Genomic DNA, 18395 nt, shown 5'->3' on the forward strand with positions numbered 1-18395 from the left:
GGATAACAACATTGCTTACCGGTAATCGTTTTTCTCGATACCCATGACGGCACCCTGTGCGACTCAGGACCTCCCATCAGGACAGGAAACCTGAGAAGATAAAAAGGACACACCTCCACCCAACACCAGTGGAAGAAATAAATTGTTCTCCGGAGAGAAGTGGCAAAGGGTTAAAGACCCCTTTTTTTTCTTCTTTTTTTTTTGCTGCTTATATCTATATTACTTCATATAGACCTGGCAAAATGCCATATATAAAAATATATATCTACCTGGGGAGGGAAATATCGGGTGCCGTCATGGGTATCGAGAAAAACGATTACCGGTAAGCAATGTTGTTTTCCCCTCACCCATGATGGCACCCTGTGCGAGATAAACTATAAGTAGAACCTGGGGGGGGGGGGGGGGCAACAGCCTGAAGGACTTTTTCCCCCAAAAAAGCGTCAGAATGAAGCTGCCTAGTAGAATGGGCCCCAAAACCTGAAGGAGGGGGGAGACCCAGGGAAATATAAGCTCTAGCTATGGCCTTCTTCACCCATCTAGCAATAACCCAGCGGGATGCTTTTTTCCCCTTATTTCCTCCTAAAAACTGGACCAGGATGTTCTCATCCTTTCTCCAAGGAGCCATAACATCCAAGTAGACTAACAGGCATCTCTTAACGTCCAGGCAATGAAACTTTTCCTCCAAGCTATTGGAGGGGTTAGGAAAAAAGGAAGGCAACACAATGTCTTGGCGCCTATGAAAATCGGAGACAACCTTGGGAAGGAAAGAAGGCAGGGGCCTGATAACTATTTGGTTATCCTGGATGATCATATAGGGCGGAAATGCCGAGAAGGCCTGGATCTCCGAGATCCTCCTAGCAGAGGTAATATAGCCAGGAGGAAAGCCATTTTAATGGATAAGATGTCAATAGAGACCTCTAATAAGGGCTCAAAGGGTCTATCGGTTATGGCCGCCAAGACCCTGTTCAGGTCCCAAGGAGGGGAAAGAGGTCTAACAGAAGGACAGATTCTGGCAGCGGCAGAAAGGAAACGCTTGACCCACGGGTGGATTGCTAATTGGGAGTCAAAAAAGTAGCTCAAGGCCGACACCTGGACTTTTAAGGTGGAGGCCTTGAGCCCTTTGTCTAAGCCAGCTTGTAAAAAGTCTAAAATCTTAGGGATTTCTGGAGGACTAAATGGATCAGGGCTAGAACCTAGAAAGGAAGAAAAAAGACATTCCAACCCCTATTATACTTCCTAGCTGTAGAAGTTTTTTTACTACCTAGAAGAGTGGAAACAACTTTGCTAGAAAGCCCTCTCTTCAACCAGATGTCCCTGTCAATCTCCATACTGCCAATTGAAGAATCCCCGGATTGGGATGCCATACGGGCACCTGGGAGAGTAGATCCTCCCTTGGAGGGATCACCCAGGGAGGGCTTCTGGCTAGGCTTAAGAGGGTGGAGTACCAGACTCTCTTGGGCCACTTGGGGGCTACCATGATTATGGTGGCTCCCTCCCTCCGCACTTTCTTCAGAACCTGCGGAATTAGGGAAATAGGTGGGAAGGCATAGCAGAGTTCCTGGCTCCAATCCTGAGCCAGACTGTCTACCGCTGTAGGATTCTCTGTATAATTTAGGGAGAAGAATCTCTTTGTCTTCCTGTTTTTTCCGGGTGGCAAAGAGGTCTATAGATGGGGTCCCAAACTTTGTTACAATCTGGGAAAAAATCTCCTCGTTCAGACTCCACTCTGCCTGACTGAGCTGTACTCGGCTTAGAAAGTCGGCCACCGTATTCTCTTTCCCTTTCAAATGTATTGCGGATAAGGTCAGGTTCCCGTCTTCCGCTATTTTGAAAAATTCCTGGCAGAGGAAGATTAGGGATGGTACTTTTGTTCTGCCCTGATGATTTACATAGGCCACTGTCGTTGAATTGTCCGAGTAGAAGACCAACTTCCTGTTGGAGACCTCTAGAACTGCCACCTTTAGTACTCTTTCTACCGCCTTGAGTTCCTTGTAATTTGACGTGCAGTCTCGGGTTCTTAAATACCATCTTCCCTGCCAGTATTTTCCCCCTGAATGAGCTCCCCAACCCCACAGACTGGCATCTGTCGTTATCAACATGGGTTCCATGAAGGACCAAGGCATTCCTACCGAGAGGTTCTTCTCGGACGTCCACCACAGAAGGGAGTACCTTGCTCTGGAGGAGAGATGACATTTTTCTTCTAGTGTTTGAGGAAGACCATTCCAATTCTTCAAGATGTCCGACTGTAACGGTCTTGTGTGGATCTGTGCGAATGGTACGGCTGGAATTGTAGCCGTCAGGTGCCCCAGTACTGCCATCGCCTCTCTGATGGAACATCGGAAGGACCGGAAAAGGAACCACACATGCTCTATTGTTGAGGACACTTTCTTCTGAGGAGGGAATGTCTTCTGAGCCGTGGAATCTAGCTGCATTCCTAAAAAGGTGCAAATTTGCGAAGGGGTTAGACAAGACTTCTCCTGATTCATCTTCCATCCCAGATCCTTCAACAGAGAGCACACCAGGACGAGCTCTGTTTGTAACTGCTCCCTTGTTTTGGCCACGAACAAAAAATCGTCCAGATAAGGTACAACTACTATCACAGACGATCGAAGGAATGCCACCATCTCCGCCACGACCTTGGTGAAAATTCTCGGGGCTTGAGAGACCCCAAACGGAAGTGCCCTGTATTGCAGGTGTAGAAGTTGACCCTTTACTTGAACAGCCGTCCTTAAATACCTTTGGGAGGAAGAGTGAATTGGGATGTGATAATAGGCATCCTCTAAGTCTATACTTGCCATCCAGCAACCTTGGTATAACAGGTCTAAAGTCGACTTTATAGTTTCCATCCAGAACTTCTTGTATCTCAGGAATTTGTTTAGCCGTTTTAGGTTCAGAATCATCCGAAAAGAACCGTTGGGTTTCCTTATTAAAAAGAGAGGGAAGTAGAACCCCCTGCCCTCCTCCTTCTTTGGGACTTGGCAAACAACCCCTTTGTCCAACAATAACTGAACCTCTCTCTCCAGAACTGTGGACTTTAGAGGATCCTTTGGAGTTGGAGTATGGGTGAAAAAGACTTGGGGATAAGAGCGGAACTCCAACCTGAATCCCTCCGCTATCCCCTCCAAAACCCACTTGTTCTGGGTGACGTTCGCCCAAGCCGGGAGAAAGGCAGAGAGTCTTCCCCCAACCTGGAGTCTGGCGTCATTGCTTGTCCTTTGGTTTGCTATCCTGGGTTTTAAAAAGGAAGCCGCTAGTTTTTCTTGGAAATCTATCCCTTTCCTTCCCATCATATGGCTTACCCCTCTGTTTTCTAAAGCCCTGCTGGGGTCTACGAAAAAAAGGAGTCTTCTGAGGGACCGGAAAACCTTTTTTCTTGTCGGATGCCTTCTCCAAGATGTCATCCAGGGAGGACCCAAATAATCTATCGCCCTCACATGGAAGGGCACAGAGTCTGGCCTTAGACCCCTGGTCACCCTTCCATGATCTAAGCCAAATAGCTCTTCTCGCCGCATTCGTCATGGCTGAGGATTTGGCGGCAAAGCGCATAACATCCGTAGAAGCATCCGTTAGAAAATCTGCCGCTTTAGCAAAGGTGGGAAGAGAAGCTAAGATCTCCTCCCTAGGCTTCTTCTCTTTAAAATGTGCCTCTAGCTGTTCAATCCACAATCTTAAGGACAGAGATACCCAAGTGGCTGCAACCGCGGGTCTAAGACAAGTAGCGGAAGTTTCCCATGCCCGTTTTAGGTAAATATCTGCTTTCCTATCTAACGGGTCCGAAAGGCAACCCAGATCATCAAAGGGGAGGGCAGATCTCTTAGCTATCTTAGCGACTGGAGCATCTACCGTAGGGGCCCTATCCCAGCTGGAGGAAACTTTTTCTTCATAAGGATATTTCCTTTTCACCGAGGAGGGTAAGAAAAATTTTCTATCATGATTTTTCCATTCCCTATTAATGATCGCTTGCATGTTTTCATGAATAGGGAAGACCCTATGTTTTTTAGGGCCTAATGCCTGAAAGGCCTGGTCCGCAACTGATCTAGTCTGCTTAAGGTCTTCCAACTGCATAGTTGCTCTGACCGCTTTTAGTAATGGTTGCGTATCCTCAGGGGAAAAGAAGGATCTCCCTGAATAATCTTAATCCGAAGAGTCCGATAGTTGTCTGGATTCTTCGCCATTGTCGGATGAATCCAATTCAATACTGTCATACTCCGTATCCCTCCCTGGTCTATCTGGGGACCTGGCACGGCTTTTACTGAATGCTTTAAAGGATGCCTTGATAATAGACTTCATGGACTTAGTGAGGGTCTGGGATTGTTCTGCTACCAGTTTATCTATACATGTTGAGCATAACGTCTTCTGATAAGATGCAGATAGGGACGTTTTACATTCCGCACATTCCCTGTGCTTTGTCTTGGAAGACGATTTTTTAGGTGGCTTAGGGATCTCACCCATTGAAGCTTTTTCCTTTTTCCCCATCCTCAGACCAATACCGGACTTGGAGGCCTCAAGGGTTCCTGGGGTTCAGCGCGTCCTTCTGTAGGCTCCGACATGATGCAAACCAGGATCGCTACGCGGCACATCCAAATTGTGCCCCAGCTGGCTGCCTGAACCTGCCGCCGTGTTTTGTATTTTAAAAGACGCGCTCCGGCCTCTACTTCCGGGTCCTGCAGGGCTGAAGCTCCGCCCCCCCGCCGACGTCATCCTCAGGAGACTGCCCCGCGCATGCGCATAGGCGCACGGACGCCATCTTGGAACCGGGGAGAGCGAGGAACAGCATGGGGAGCCGCCTGAACATGGCCACAGCGGCTCCCCGCAGGGCCGGAGAGAGGGCAGGCGCAGGCAGACTTATGGGGAGCGGCTTCCGGCACGGCCACAGAACTACCGCTCCCCAGGGATAGGCCTTTCCACGGCATAAAGCCACAGACCTTCCCCAGCTCCGGTGTCTTGGAGGTACGTCTTCAGCATCAGCTGCTTCTCAGGATCTCCCATCCGGAGGACAGGAAACCTGAACTGGTGTTGGGTGGAGGTGTGTCCTTTTTATCGTCTCAGGTTTCCTGTCCTGATGGGAGGTCCTGAGTCGCACAGGGTGCCGTCATGGGTGAGGGGAAAACTAGCCTAAAGTATAACAGTAAAGTGTATACGCACCCTCAGGAAATAGCTGACGCCTTTGCGGCATATTATTCCTCCCTATACAATTTGAAATCAGATGGTCATACAGTTCAGCCCTCTGAAGAAGCAATTTTGGAATATCTAGAATCCTTCAAGCTTCCCAGAGTTTCTGCGGATGACTTGTGTATTCTGAATAGGCCAGTTACTTCAGAAGAGATCTACACTACAATTAAAGGCACCCCATCTAATAAGGCCCCAGGACCTGACGGATTCCCAGCAGAGAATTATAAAACATTTCACTCTGCGCTTGTACCTCGCCTAGTTGGGCTGTATAACGCATTTCTGACTTCTGGGAACATCCCCTCAGAAATGTTACAGGCCACTGTAGTCACTCTATCCAAGCCCGGGAAGACCCCTGATGCTCCTGAGAATTTCAGGCCAATTTCTCTGCTGAACGCAGACCTCAAGCTTTTTGCTAAGATTTTGGCAGCTCGCCTTAACAAGGTGCTACCTGCCCTTATTAACCCAGACCAAGTGGTTTTTGTGCCAGGTAGACAATGTAGGGATGGCACTAGGAAAATGTTGAACTTGATTCAGGTTGCAGAGTGGTCCAGAGCCCCCACGATCTTTGTCTGGGGGTTTCTCGATCAGACTCTTAGGAAATTCGGGTTTAAAGGGCACATCTTGCAAGCTATTCTCGGGTTGTACTCAGCGCCTAGGGCTAGTGTTCTAGCCTCAGGCTTTCTGTCAGCTCCCTTTTCAATTACCAACGAGACTAGGCAGGGGTGCCCATTATCACCCCTGATAGGTGATGGAGCCGTTGGCGGAAAAAATCAGGAACTGTACGCAGATTTCTGGAATTACAGTAGGGAAATTCTCCCATTGCATAGGATTATACGCTGATGACGTCATTCTGACTCTCTCTAACCCCTCAGCATCACTCCAGGCTGTAACTGAAATACTAAACCAGTACTCCTCATTATCCTATTATAAGTTAAATGTCAGCAAAACTAATGTACTGCCAATTAATGTGCCGGAAAGTCTGCATCAGGTATTGCGTGAACGGTATCCCTTCACTTGGGCCACTGAATCGATACGGTACTTGGGTGTGGAGCTTACTAACTCGTTGTCTACCCTGCTTTCACTGAATTTAAAAAAATTGAGGGCTGAATTGCAGACTGATTACTCCAAGTACAGTAAAGCAATACTTTCGTGGATTGCAAAAATAAACGCAGTTAAGATGTTGATCCTTCCCAAAATCCTATATATATTTCGGTGCATACCCCTAAAAATACCCAAAACATACATTAAGCTATTGCAAGGTGACATGCTCTACTTTATATGGGGGAAGCTCTCCCCCCAGGATTAAGAAAAACTTGTTATACCACTCTATTAGCAAGGGGGGGGGGGGGGTCCCAGACTTATAAAATTACTACTTAGCCAACCTATTGGATCAAGCTATGGAGTGGTGGTCACCTTCGTCACCTCATAAGTGGCCCAGCATAGAAGAGGTTTGTTTATGTTAGGAGGAGAAGTCACTGCTAGCTGCCTACTTGTTGAAGCCTACCACTTTTCCAGTGCCACTGAATACAATTCAAGCTTCCATGTTCGCTTGGGCACACTTATTCAAAAACAAGTCACTTTTGCCCCTGGAAAAGAAATATATTCCTATTACAGCCATTGAATATCATATCCCTACACTTCAGGTTACAGGTTGGCTGAATTGTGGGATTGATACTTTTGGGAGTTTGTTTGACGAGTCCACTATGCACTCCTTTGAAATACTACATTTCACATATAACTTGCCTAACTTGGTTTTCTATCAATACTTGCAGATACGCCATTTCCTCTCACCTCTCAATTTGGATGCCATAGCAGATGAGAGCGCCCCACTGGGCAAGCTTCTAAGAGCGGATATTCATTCCCATTCCAGTCTTTCCTTTTGGTATTCTCACCAGATGATGAAAGATAAGGATAGCAAAAAGCCCTTTATGTCCAGATGGGAGGCAGAAATTGGAAAGGAATTCTCTCTAGGTGAGTGGACGGATGCCATGTGCTGGTCCATGAAATGCTCTAAATGCATAAACCATGCAGAGCAAAACAGGAAAACACAATTGAGGTGGTACCTGACACCGGATAGACTGGCTCATGTCATCCCTAATTATTCTTCACTATGTTGGAGAGGATGTGGCCTGTTAGGATCTCCATATCATATGTGGTGGGAATGCCCCGTATTAACTCAGTTCTGGACCCTGGTTACAAAGGTTTTGGAAGAAATAACGGGAGTAGCGGGAATATTGACCCTAGAGCTAGCAATCCTCAGTGTGGGACTGGTGGACGTTCCAAGTGATAGTAGAGGTATGGCAGCACACATATTATTTGCAGCAAAGAAGGCGATTGCGCGCCAATGGAAAAGCTCACACCCTCCTTTACTTAGTGAAGTTTTCAAAATAGTGAATCATCACATGCAATTTGAGTTCACGTTCGCCTCCTCGATGAAAGCCAGAATTGCAGTGCACAATTCGTGGCTACAATGGTTGTCCAGCCCATACGCTTTCAAAATGCCTGATGTAGCCTTTCTGCGCAAACTCAATAACATTGGTTGTATATGGCCTGTGGAGTAATTGTATAATGTGAGAGGTACGTGTTCGCAATGTGATATCTATAGCAAATGCACTAACTATAGCTCATGTCATCTAAGCAACTTTTGTACCCTCTTAATTTTCATGTATGGAACCTTTATGATTTATTTATTATCCTTTCTTTCTTTTGCTAAACTGACTTGAAGAAAAATCTTTTTTCAATAATAACTTATTGATAAAAAAAAAAAAATGAGATACCTCTAAGTACCCTCGATGTGATACGGTAGGTGCGGATTATCTGCACATGATCTGGGCATGCCCAGAACTTGGAAAATACTGGAATGATATTGGTAGTTTTCTTACTGCCAAACTAAGAATACGGATTCCTCTTGACCCACAATTGTTTCTACTAAACGATCTTTCGTGGTATTAATTATATTAAGTTTGAACCTATTTTGTGTATCTGGTTTGTATATTATTAAAGATGTTAAATAAAAAAATAAAAAAAGAAGGCTTAGAATTTGTGAAGCAATTCTTAAAATGTTTAAGAAAATTTCCAAAACCCACTTTTTAATGAACAGTTCAGGTCTGAAGTCACTTTGTTGGGGCTTACCATAATAGAACCCCCCCCCCCACCCATAAATGACCCCATTGTAGGAACTACACCCATTAAGTTACTCAAAACTGATTTTACAAACTTTGTTAACCCTTTAGGTGTTTCACAAGAATTAAAGAAAAATGGAGAGGAAATTTCAAAATTTCACTTTTTTGGTAGATTTTCCATTTTAATCAATTTTTTTCTTTAATATATCGAGGGTTAACAGCCAAACAAATCTCAACATTTATTACCCTGACTCTGAGGTTTACAGAAACACCCCACATGTGGTCATAAACTGATGTAAGGGCGCACGGCAGGGCGCAGAAGGAAAGGACTGCCGCATGGTTTCTGGAAGGCAGATTTTGCTGGACTGGTTTTTAGACACCATGTCCCATTTAAAGCCCCCTGATGCACCCCTACAGTAGAAACTCCCAAAAGTGACCCCATTTTGGAAACTAGTGGATAAGGTGACAGTTTTATTGGTACATATGATTTTTAATTGCCCTATATTACGTTTTTTGTGAGGCAAGGTAACCAAAAAATAGCTGTTTTGGCACGGTTTTTATTTTTTACGTTCATCTGACAGGTTAGATCATGCACTATTTTTATAGAGCAGGTTGTTACGGACGCGGTGATATCAAAAAAGTCAACTTTTTTTGTTTGTTTCAGTTTTACATAAAGCATTTTTGAAAAAAAATGTTTTTGTCTCTCTATTTTCGGAACAGTCTGAGAGCCATAGCTTTTTTATTTTTTGACTGATTGTCATAGGTAGGGGCTCAATATTTGCGGGATGAGATTACGGTTTGATTGGTTCTAAATTGGGGGACATACGCCTTTTTGATCATTTGGTGTTGCACCATGTCACTTTAGGTGATGGCTTTTTTGGCACAGTTATTTTATTTTATTTTTTACTGTGTTCACCTGAGGTTCATGTGATATTTTTATAGAGCTGGTTGTTACGGACGCGTTGATACCTCATATGTATACTTTTTTAATTTATTTCACACAATAAAAGCATTTTGAATAAAATAAAATCATATTTTAGTGTCTCCATTGTCTGAGAGTCAGTTTATTTTTTATTTTTTGGGCGATTGTCTTAGGTAGGGTCTCATTTTTTGCGGGATAAGTTGAAGGTTTGATTGGTACTTGCAATTTTTGTGATGTAAGGTGACAAAAATGACTTTTATTTAAAGTTTTTATTAATTTTTTACAGTGTTTATCGGACGGGGTGGATCATGTAATATATTTATAGAGCCGGTCGTTAGGGACGCGGCGATACCTAATATGTGTGTGTTTTCTTTTTTTTATTCAATTTTTTTAAATATAAAATCAGGGGAAAGGGGCGTTGTAACGGATCACCTGGCACCCCGACTGAGTACCTCCGTTTACGGATGCGCCTAGCGTTTTCCTGAGGCTTCCAAGCACTCTGGCAGACACCACAATCACCAAACCGAAGCAGCAGATAAATCCTCTTGATGCATATGAATGCTGTAGGCAGTTGAATAGGAAACCATACGAATAGGTTTTCACTCCTAGCAGTCAAACTGGGACAGCATGCAATAAATCCTCCCCCAAGAATGAGACGACACTTCACCTTGAGGGTAAAACAGGAACTCCCTTTATTTTAACACAAGCATTGATTTATACATATCTTCCAACAAGGTACCACACACAGGCTCTGCAAAACAGCCAATCATATGTATCTACAGTATTTAAACCTTCCCAGCAATTGTACACAAAAACCCCTTCCCTCTGTCTGTAACGCAATAAACAAAACACAATGAGCATTGTCTGAGATGTAATTAACCAACACAATAAGCATTGTCTCAGACGCAATCCACAAAATACAATTATCAAACGTAATGGACCAACTTGAACCCTGGCATACACATATACAATTCAACCGAACACATAATAACATGCATAGTATTTAAGACAGCCTGAATGCAATCTGCTACACAGTCTTAAAGGGGCATTGCTCCTAAAAGTCAGACATGTCCACGGATGGCCATTAAAGGGCCAGTAGCAGCAATATAAAATACCACATGCCCAAATATTGCATTCAAACGTACCAAATCACCAGGGGCCATAGTCAGCAGGTAGGAGGCGGCCAGCCAGGCCTCTCCAATGCCCAGTGGCGAGGCGGGTTCCGCCACAGGCGTTTTTATCTTTTTTTTTAATTCTTACTTGAAACGTTATTTTTTTAAATTAAAAACGCTTTTTTTTTTCTTAACTTTATTTCTGTCCCACTCTGGGACTCTACTTTTGGGGGTCTGATCCCCTCGGCAATGCATTACAATACATCTGTATTGTAATGCATTGCCTGAGTCATACACTAACAGGTTGCCTAGGAGACCAAGCCTGAGGCTGGATCTCCTCGGCACCCATAGAAGGCAGTTACCGATGCTGTGCAAGGCATTGGGCAGCCTCTGCACGGCATTGGGCTGCCTTCTCACCCATCAGGTCCCCGCCACAGCAGCGCAGGGAGCAGATGGGCTCCCTTACCCGCCGCAAATCCCTTCTATGCCGCGGTCAGCGCTGCTTGCAGCATGGAAGGGGATAATCCGCCAGCATCGGTTTGTACAGCGATACCGGAGGATACAGCAGGGGCCCGGCTATCAGGGACTGCCGGGCCCCTGCAGCGATCGGGCGCGCACCGCTCTGGTGCCGGCCCGATCACCATGATGTAATAGTACGTCAAAATGCGGGAACGCACCTGCCGTCATGATGTACTATTACGTCATATGTCGGAAAGGGGTTAAGGTGAAAAATGTCTGGGTCCTTAAGGTGTTAAAAGAAGCAAACATTAATTTGACAACAAACATTTCACATTAACAATTAAAAAATAAATAAATAATTACCTTCGCAATGCCAGCGTCCGGGGTAGGTATTGCGGCCTTGAGTTTTTTTAGTATGTATAAAAAATAAAAAAATAAAATAAAAAAAGGTTGCACTACTTACGACATTGACGCCGAGCCTCTCCAGAGAGATCCTCCCAGGTCAGAAACAGAGCCGCACTGACCTCTTCCCACAGTCACTAGGTGTGTTGCTGGTCAGAATGTCGGCGGTCGGTGTGGTCCCATAAGGCGGGCCTCGCCTCCACCAGTTGGATGAGGAGGTCATTATGAAGATGCACGATAATCTCCTCCTCACCTTCCCTGCAGGAGACTCTGGAACCCTGGAGTAAAAGAGAAAACAAATATTTAATTGTTGCACGTAAAAAAATAATAATGTGAAAGCTGTTTTCAATAGTTACACGTCTCCGACTGCCGCAAGCCCCCGACGATCTGTGGAGGCGGCCCAGGGATCTCCTCCTAAAACTCCAGCTTCAATGTCCTTAATATAAAAAATAAAAAGTTATGTATTGTAATTAGAGATGAGCGAATTTCAGGTTATGACATTCATTCACGCTTCGTTTACTGGTAAAAGGTGAATTGCGTTATGGATTTTGTTACCACGGACCATAACACAATTCCATGACGGAATGCCTTTAGAGGCATTCCGTTATTCATTCCGTCATAATAGAAGTCTATGGGCTGCAAAACAGATCCGTTTCGTTATGCAGGGGAGTCCTCCATAACACAATTCACCTTTTACAAGTAAACAAAGCCTGAACGAGTTTCAAAATATAAAATTTATGGTTGGGTGGGAAATTTTTTGCTCATTATATAAAAATGAAAAAGTTGATTTGTATGCCTTGTACAATTGACCACAACACGATGTAATGGCAGTCACTGTTGACCTTTATTATTGTATTGAGCGTATTGTACCCTTTTCATGTGCTTAATGAACAGACGGACTCTGTGACTATCTTTGTAACCGCTTTATTCTTTATTACCAAGAAATTGTACAAGCATTCTTTGTTCTGTGGAACATTGTTAATAAAAACTATCTGATAAAATATATATATATATATATATATTAAATTCGCTCATATCTAATTGCAATTATTAACAGTCAATATAGATGTATATACTTACTTCTTGCCGGCCCGTGTCCCTGTTAGGTCCACCCCCCCATGGCGGGGTATTTTGTGGCTCCCGGGAGGGAGAAGTCACAAATTCTTCTTTAAATGATGAGCTCTAAAAATAAATATTGAGTAAATAAATATATATATTTATTTTTTATGTAACTTTACTTTTACTTACAATTCACTGAATGCGCATTCGTCTTCTGGGTGGGATGGATGGAGAAGAATCTAAAGACATTTCTGTAGGAGACAATATGGGTATATTCAGGGAAAAGTAGAGCAAAATAGAGAAAAAAAATATTATTTTACATGCACGATACTTACTACTTCGATCTTCAATTGTAGGTGCCAAACCGCAGAATCCTATCTTCTATATATTTTTTTGAAATAAAATTCTGGTTCAGTCTACAAAAACGTATAAAGAGAATTTATATCTAGCAAACTCACACACGTACACGGTGTGTGTGTTTTTTGTCCTTCGGTAGCATTATGTGTAATATCAATATGAATGATTGTAGTATGTCCGTATGTCGCATATAGAGCATAGAATAGCAATGTGTATGTATAATATATATATATATATATATATATATATATACACACACACACACACATATATATATATATATATATATACACATACACACAGTACAGACCAAAAGTTTGGACACACCTTCTCAAAGAGTTTTCTTTATTTTCATGACTATGAAAATTGTAGATTCACACTGAAGGCATCAAAACTATGAATTAACACATGTGGAATTATATACATAACAAAAAAGTGTGAAACAACTGAAAATATGTCATATTCTAGGTTCTTCAAAGTAGCCACCTTTCGCTTTGATTACTGCTTTGCACACTCTTGGCATTCTCTTGATGAGCTTCAAGAGGTAGTCACCTGAAATGGTCTTCCAACAGTCTTGAAGGAGTTCCCAGAGATGCTTAGCACTTGTTGGCCATTTTGCCTTCACTCTGCGGTCCAGCTCACCCCAAACCATCTCGATTGGGTTCAGGTCCGGTGACTGTGGAGGCCAGGTCATCTGGCGCAGCACCCCATCACTCTCCTTCATGGTTAAATAGCCCTTACACAGCCTGGAGGTGTGTTTGGGGTTATTGTCCTGTTGAAAAATAAATGATGGTCCAACTAAACGCAAATCGGATGGAATAGCATGCCGCTGCAAGATGCTGTGGTAGCCATGCTGGTTCAGTATGCCTTCAATTTTGAATAACTCCCCAACAGTGTCACCAGCAAAGTACCCCCACACCATCACACCTCCTCCTCCATGCTTCACGGTAGGAACCAGGCATATAGAGTCCATCCGTTCACCTTTTCTGAGTCGCACAAAGACACGGTGGTTGGAACCAAAAATCTCAAATATGGACTCATCAGACCAAAGCACAGATTTCCACTGGTCTAATGTCCATTCCTTGTGTTCTTTAGCCCAAACAAGTCTCTTCTGCTTGTTGCCTGTCCTTAGCAGTGGTTTCCTAGCAGATATTCTACCATGAAGGCCTGATTCACACAGTCTCCTCTTAACAGTTGTTCTAGAGATGTGTCTGCTGCTAGAACTCTGTGTGGCATTGACCTGGTCTCTAATCTGAGCTGCTGTTAACCTGCGATTTCTGAGGCTGGTGACTCGGATGAACTTATCCTCCGCAGCAGAGGTGACTCTTGGTCTTCCTTTCCTGGGGAGGTCCGCATGTGAGCTAGTTTCTTTGTAGCGCTTGATGGTTTTTGTGACTGCACTTGGGGACACTTTCAAAGTTTTCCCAATTTTTCGGACTGACTGACCTTCATTTCTTAAAGTAATGATGGCCACTCGTTTTTCTTTACTTAGCTGCTTTTTTCTTGCCATAATTCTAACAGTCTATTCAGTAGGACTATCAGTGTACCCACCTGACTTCTCCACAACGCAACTGATGGTCCCAACCCCATTTATAAGGCAAGAAATCCCACTTATTAAACCTGACAGGGCACACCTGTGACGTGAAAACCATTTCAGGTGACTACCTCTTAAAGCTCATCAAGAGAATGCCAAGAGTGTGCAAAGCAGTAATCAAAGCAAAAGGTGGCTACTTTGAAGAACCTAGAATGACATATTTTCAGTTGTTTCACACTTTTTTGTTATGTATATAATTCCACATGTGTCAATTCATAGTTTTGATGCCTTCAGTGTGCGGCGAAGGGACCAACACTCAGAGCCCCGACGCTGTGATAGTGATGACCTAACCTGGGCTTTTCTAGGATAACCCCTTTAACCACTTAAGGACCACAGGTTTTTACCCCCCTAGTGACCAGGACCTTTTTTTACAAATCAGCACTTCACAACTTTAACGGTTTATTGCTCGGTCATGCAACTTGGCACCCAAATGAATTTTACCTCCTTTTCTTCTCGCAAATAAAGCTTTCTTTTGGTGGTATTTGATTGCTGCTGACATATTTTTTTTTTTTTTATATTAATCAAAATAGACCGCAATTTTCTCAAAAAGTATTTTTTACTTTTTCTCATAAAATTGTTCAAATATAATTACATTTCTATACAAGTTTGTGTCAGAATTTATTGTGCTACATGTCTTTGATTAAAAAAAATCCAATAAGTGTATATTTATTGGTTTGCGCAAAAGTTATAGCGTTTACAAACTATGGTACAAAAATTTTAATTTCCGCATTTTGAAGCAGCTCTGACTTTCTGAGTCATGTTTCTTGAGGTGCTAGAATGCCAGAATAGTATAAATACCCTCCAAATCACCCCATTTTAGAAAGAAGACACCCCAAAGTATTCGTGGAGGGGCATGGTGAGTTCATGTATGATTTCATCTTTTTTCACAAGTTAGCGGAAAATGACACTTTGAGGAGAAAAATAAATAAAGTTTCCATTTCTGCTAACTTCTGGCAAAAAATAAAATAAAAATCTCCCACGGACTCACTATGCCCCTCAGTGAATACCTTGGGGTGTCTACTTTCCGAAATAGGGTCATTTGTGGGGTGTGTTTACTGTTCTGGCATTTTGGGCGGGGCTAAATTGTGAGCAACCCTGTAAAGCCTAAAGGTACTAAAGGACTTTCAGCCCCTTTACACACCTAGGCTGCAAAAAAGTGTCACACATGTGGTATCGCCGTACTCAGGAGAAGTAGGGCAATGTGTTTTTGGGTGTATTTTTACATATACATATGTAAAAAGTTGTCATTTACAGCATGGGTATATGTAAAAATACACCCCAAAACACATTGCCCTACTTCTTCTGAGTACGGCGATACCACGTGTGGCACTTTTTTGCAGCCTAGGTGCGCAAAGGGGCCCAAATTCCAATGAGTACCTTTAGGATTTCACAGGGCATTTTTACACATTTGGATTCCAAACTACTTCTCACGCTTTAGGGCCTCTAAAATGCCAGGGCAGTATAAATACCCCACAAGTGACCCATTTTGGAAAAAAGACACCCCAAGGTATTCTGTGAGGGGCATGGCGAGTTCAAAGAATTATTATTTTTTGGGCACAAGTTAGCGGAAAATGATTATTTCTTTTTTTCTTACAAAGTCTCATATTCCACTAAATGTAAATTTAGTACATGGACTCGCCATGCCCCTCACGGAATACCTTGCAGTGTCTTCTTTCCAAAATGGGGTCACATGTGGGGTATTTATACTGCCCTGGCACTTTAGGGGCCCTAAAGCGTGAGAAGAAGTCTGGAATCCAAAGGTCTAAAAATGCTCTCCTAAAAGGTACTCATTGGAATTTGGGCCCCTTTGCGCACCTAGGCTGCAAAAAAGTGTCACACATGTGGTATCGCCGTACTCAGGAGAAGTAGGGCAATGTGTTTTGGGGTGTATTTTTACATATACCCATACTTTGTGTGAGAAATATCTCTGTAAATGACAACTTTTTACATTTTTTTTTTATACAAAGTTGTCAATTTACTGAGATATTTCTCTCACCCAGCATGGGTATATGTAAAAATACACCCCAAAACACATTGCCCTACTTCTCCTGAGTACAGCGATACCACATGTGCGACACTTTTTTGCAGCCAAGATGCGCAAAGGGGCCCAAATTCCCATGAGTACCTTTAGGATTTCACAAAGCATATTTACGCATTTGGATTCCGTGAGGGGTATGGTGAGTTCATGTAAGATTTTATTTTTTGTCACAAGTTAGTGAAATATGAGACTTTGTAAGAAAAAAAATAAAAATAATCAATTTCCGCTAACTTGTGCCCAAAAAAATAATAATCTATGAACTCGCCATGCCCCTCAAAAGTAATCTTTATAGCACCGCAGCGATTTTACGGTGTTTTTGCAGTGATCCGAAAAAATAAATTTTGTCACTGTGGTGGGGCATACTGAACGGAAGTGTGCGCACAATATCTGGCCTGATCGGGCGAACACTGCGTTTTTTGTAGAGCCTATAGAACATGTCCTATTCTTGTCCGCAATTTCAGACAAGAAAAGGCATTTTCTATATAATTCTGGCAATGTGCGGATCCGCAAAATGCGGAAAGCACATTGCTGGTATCCGTGTCCGCAAAACACATACGGACGTCTGAATGGAGCATTACAGAGGGGTGATCAGGGAGTCTATACGGGGTGATCAGGGGTTAATAAGTGACGGGGGGGGGGGGGTATGAGTGTAGTGTAGCAAAAGGGACCACCAGGTAGCAGGTATATTAGACTCTGTTAACCACGTTAGGCGGTCAGGAGGTGGTTAAGGAGATGGATACAATTGAATCCAGTCCTGCCACCCGCACATGCTGCAGACATGTGTTTTTTTTCTGTGTGGATTCGTGTGTGAAAAAGCCGTAGTGTAGTATAGTACCAGCAAAGTATATGAGGTTATACTAATTTTTTTCTGCGCGTAAAACTGGCTTACAGTGTAGATTTCTAAATCTGCAGCATATCATTTATGTTTGCATTCACCCGCATGGTGCGCAGGCAGCCTCAATGTCCAACTGGGGGGCTTCCCACACCTCAATCTTCCCCTGAATAGAGCGTGGGTACTAACTGTACTCAGACTGGGCCAGTCTTACTACTTGAGTAACAACAGTCGGTATTGGGTCCTAGTCTCTTTAATATGCCTATAAATGATTGCACAGTAAAATATACATTTTTACAGAAGATACTACTGATTAACAGATATTTCGGGAAGTTTGGGCAAATGAGGTTTAACACTTGTAATGGATAGACTGGCACCTGTTCTGTTTTTGACCTGCAGCTGGATTCGGCTCACAATCACTGATGGAAATCACTGGTCAAACACTGATTATGTGAAAGCGACCTAAGGTTTACACACATAGGAAGGACATGCTAAGATTACGTACAAAAAGGAAAACACTGGGTAAGGCCCCATGCACACGGCCGTGTTTCACAGCCGTGTGCGGGCCGTGGAACCGCGGCCTGGATGCCTCCTGAGAGCAGGAGCGCACGGCGTCACTGGTTGCTATGACGCCGTGCGCTCCCTGCTGCCGGCACAATACAGTGATACACTGGTATAGATCATACCAGTGTATTACTGTATTGCGGCGGCAGCAGGGAGCACGGCGTCATAGCAACCAGTGACGCCGTGCGCTCCTGCTCTCAGAAGGGATCCAGGCCGCGGTTCCACGGCCCGCACACGGCTGTGAAACACGGCCGTGTGCATGGGGCCTAAAACTGACACGGAAAAATAATTTGTTGACTTGACAGTAAAAACTGTGGCAACACGTCAGTCAACTGCTGTAAAGGCGAATAGGACCAGTGGGTGGGCGCAATAAAAGGGGCATAGATGCACGTGACGAGAAAAATAGTTCTACCACTTTACAAATCACTAGTCAGACCAAATATAGAATATTGGAGGTCATTTATCAAAGACCAGGGCATTCTCCGGCAGTGTGCACCTGGAGTAAAATTCTACTTTACAGCAGTTTTTCCACAACTTTTATGCCTGTAAGTGGTGTAACTGTTTGCTAATGTTCAGGGGCCAATTGGTCGTCGCTCAGTGATGAGGACGGAGTAAAAGTGCCTGTGTGTTCTGGAATGTACTGTATAAGACTGACAGCATTATGCCAGTGTTATCCAATACATTCCAGAACTGTAAGGGTTACATAGCATCATAAATCAATATAATGCTATGCGACCCCGTCAGTGCTGGGAGGTCAGGACA

At 43.6% G+C, this 18395-nt stretch overlaps 1 protein-coding gene across 5 annotated transcripts in view; it reads right to left on the minus strand.

Annotated features, from left to right (window-relative positions):
• LOC122945876 (alpha-aspartyl dipeptidase-like) overlaps positions 1 to 18395 on the minus strand; it is a 74166-nt gene that overhangs the window by 46826 nt on the left and 8945 nt on the right. The window contains exons 2-6 of one of the 5 annotated variants that reach the window (XM_044305148.1): positions 12584 to 12664; positions 12438 to 12499; positions 12270 to 12369; positions 11546 to 11625; positions 11251 to 11467 (exon numbers count right to left, since the gene is read on the minus strand). The exons of the other annotated variants lie outside the window; for them this stretch is intronic. Coding sequence (XP_044161083.1) covers positions 11251 to 11255 — 5 coding nt within the window. The 5' untranslated portion in view covers positions 11256 to 11467; positions 11546 to 11625; positions 12270 to 12369; positions 12438 to 12499; positions 12584 to 12664. The remainder of the gene's footprint in view (positions 1 to 11250; positions 11468 to 11545; positions 11626 to 12269; positions 12370 to 12437; positions 12500 to 12583; positions 12665 to 18395) is intronic. 5 annotated transcript variants of the gene reach the window in all.

This window comes from Bufo gargarizans, chromosome 8 (assembly GCF_014858855.1).
Source record: "Bufo gargarizans isolate SCDJY-AF-19 chromosome 8, ASM1485885v1, whole genome shotgun sequence".
NCBI lineage: Eukaryota > Metazoa > Chordata > Amphibia > Anura > Bufonidae > Bufo > Bufo gargarizans.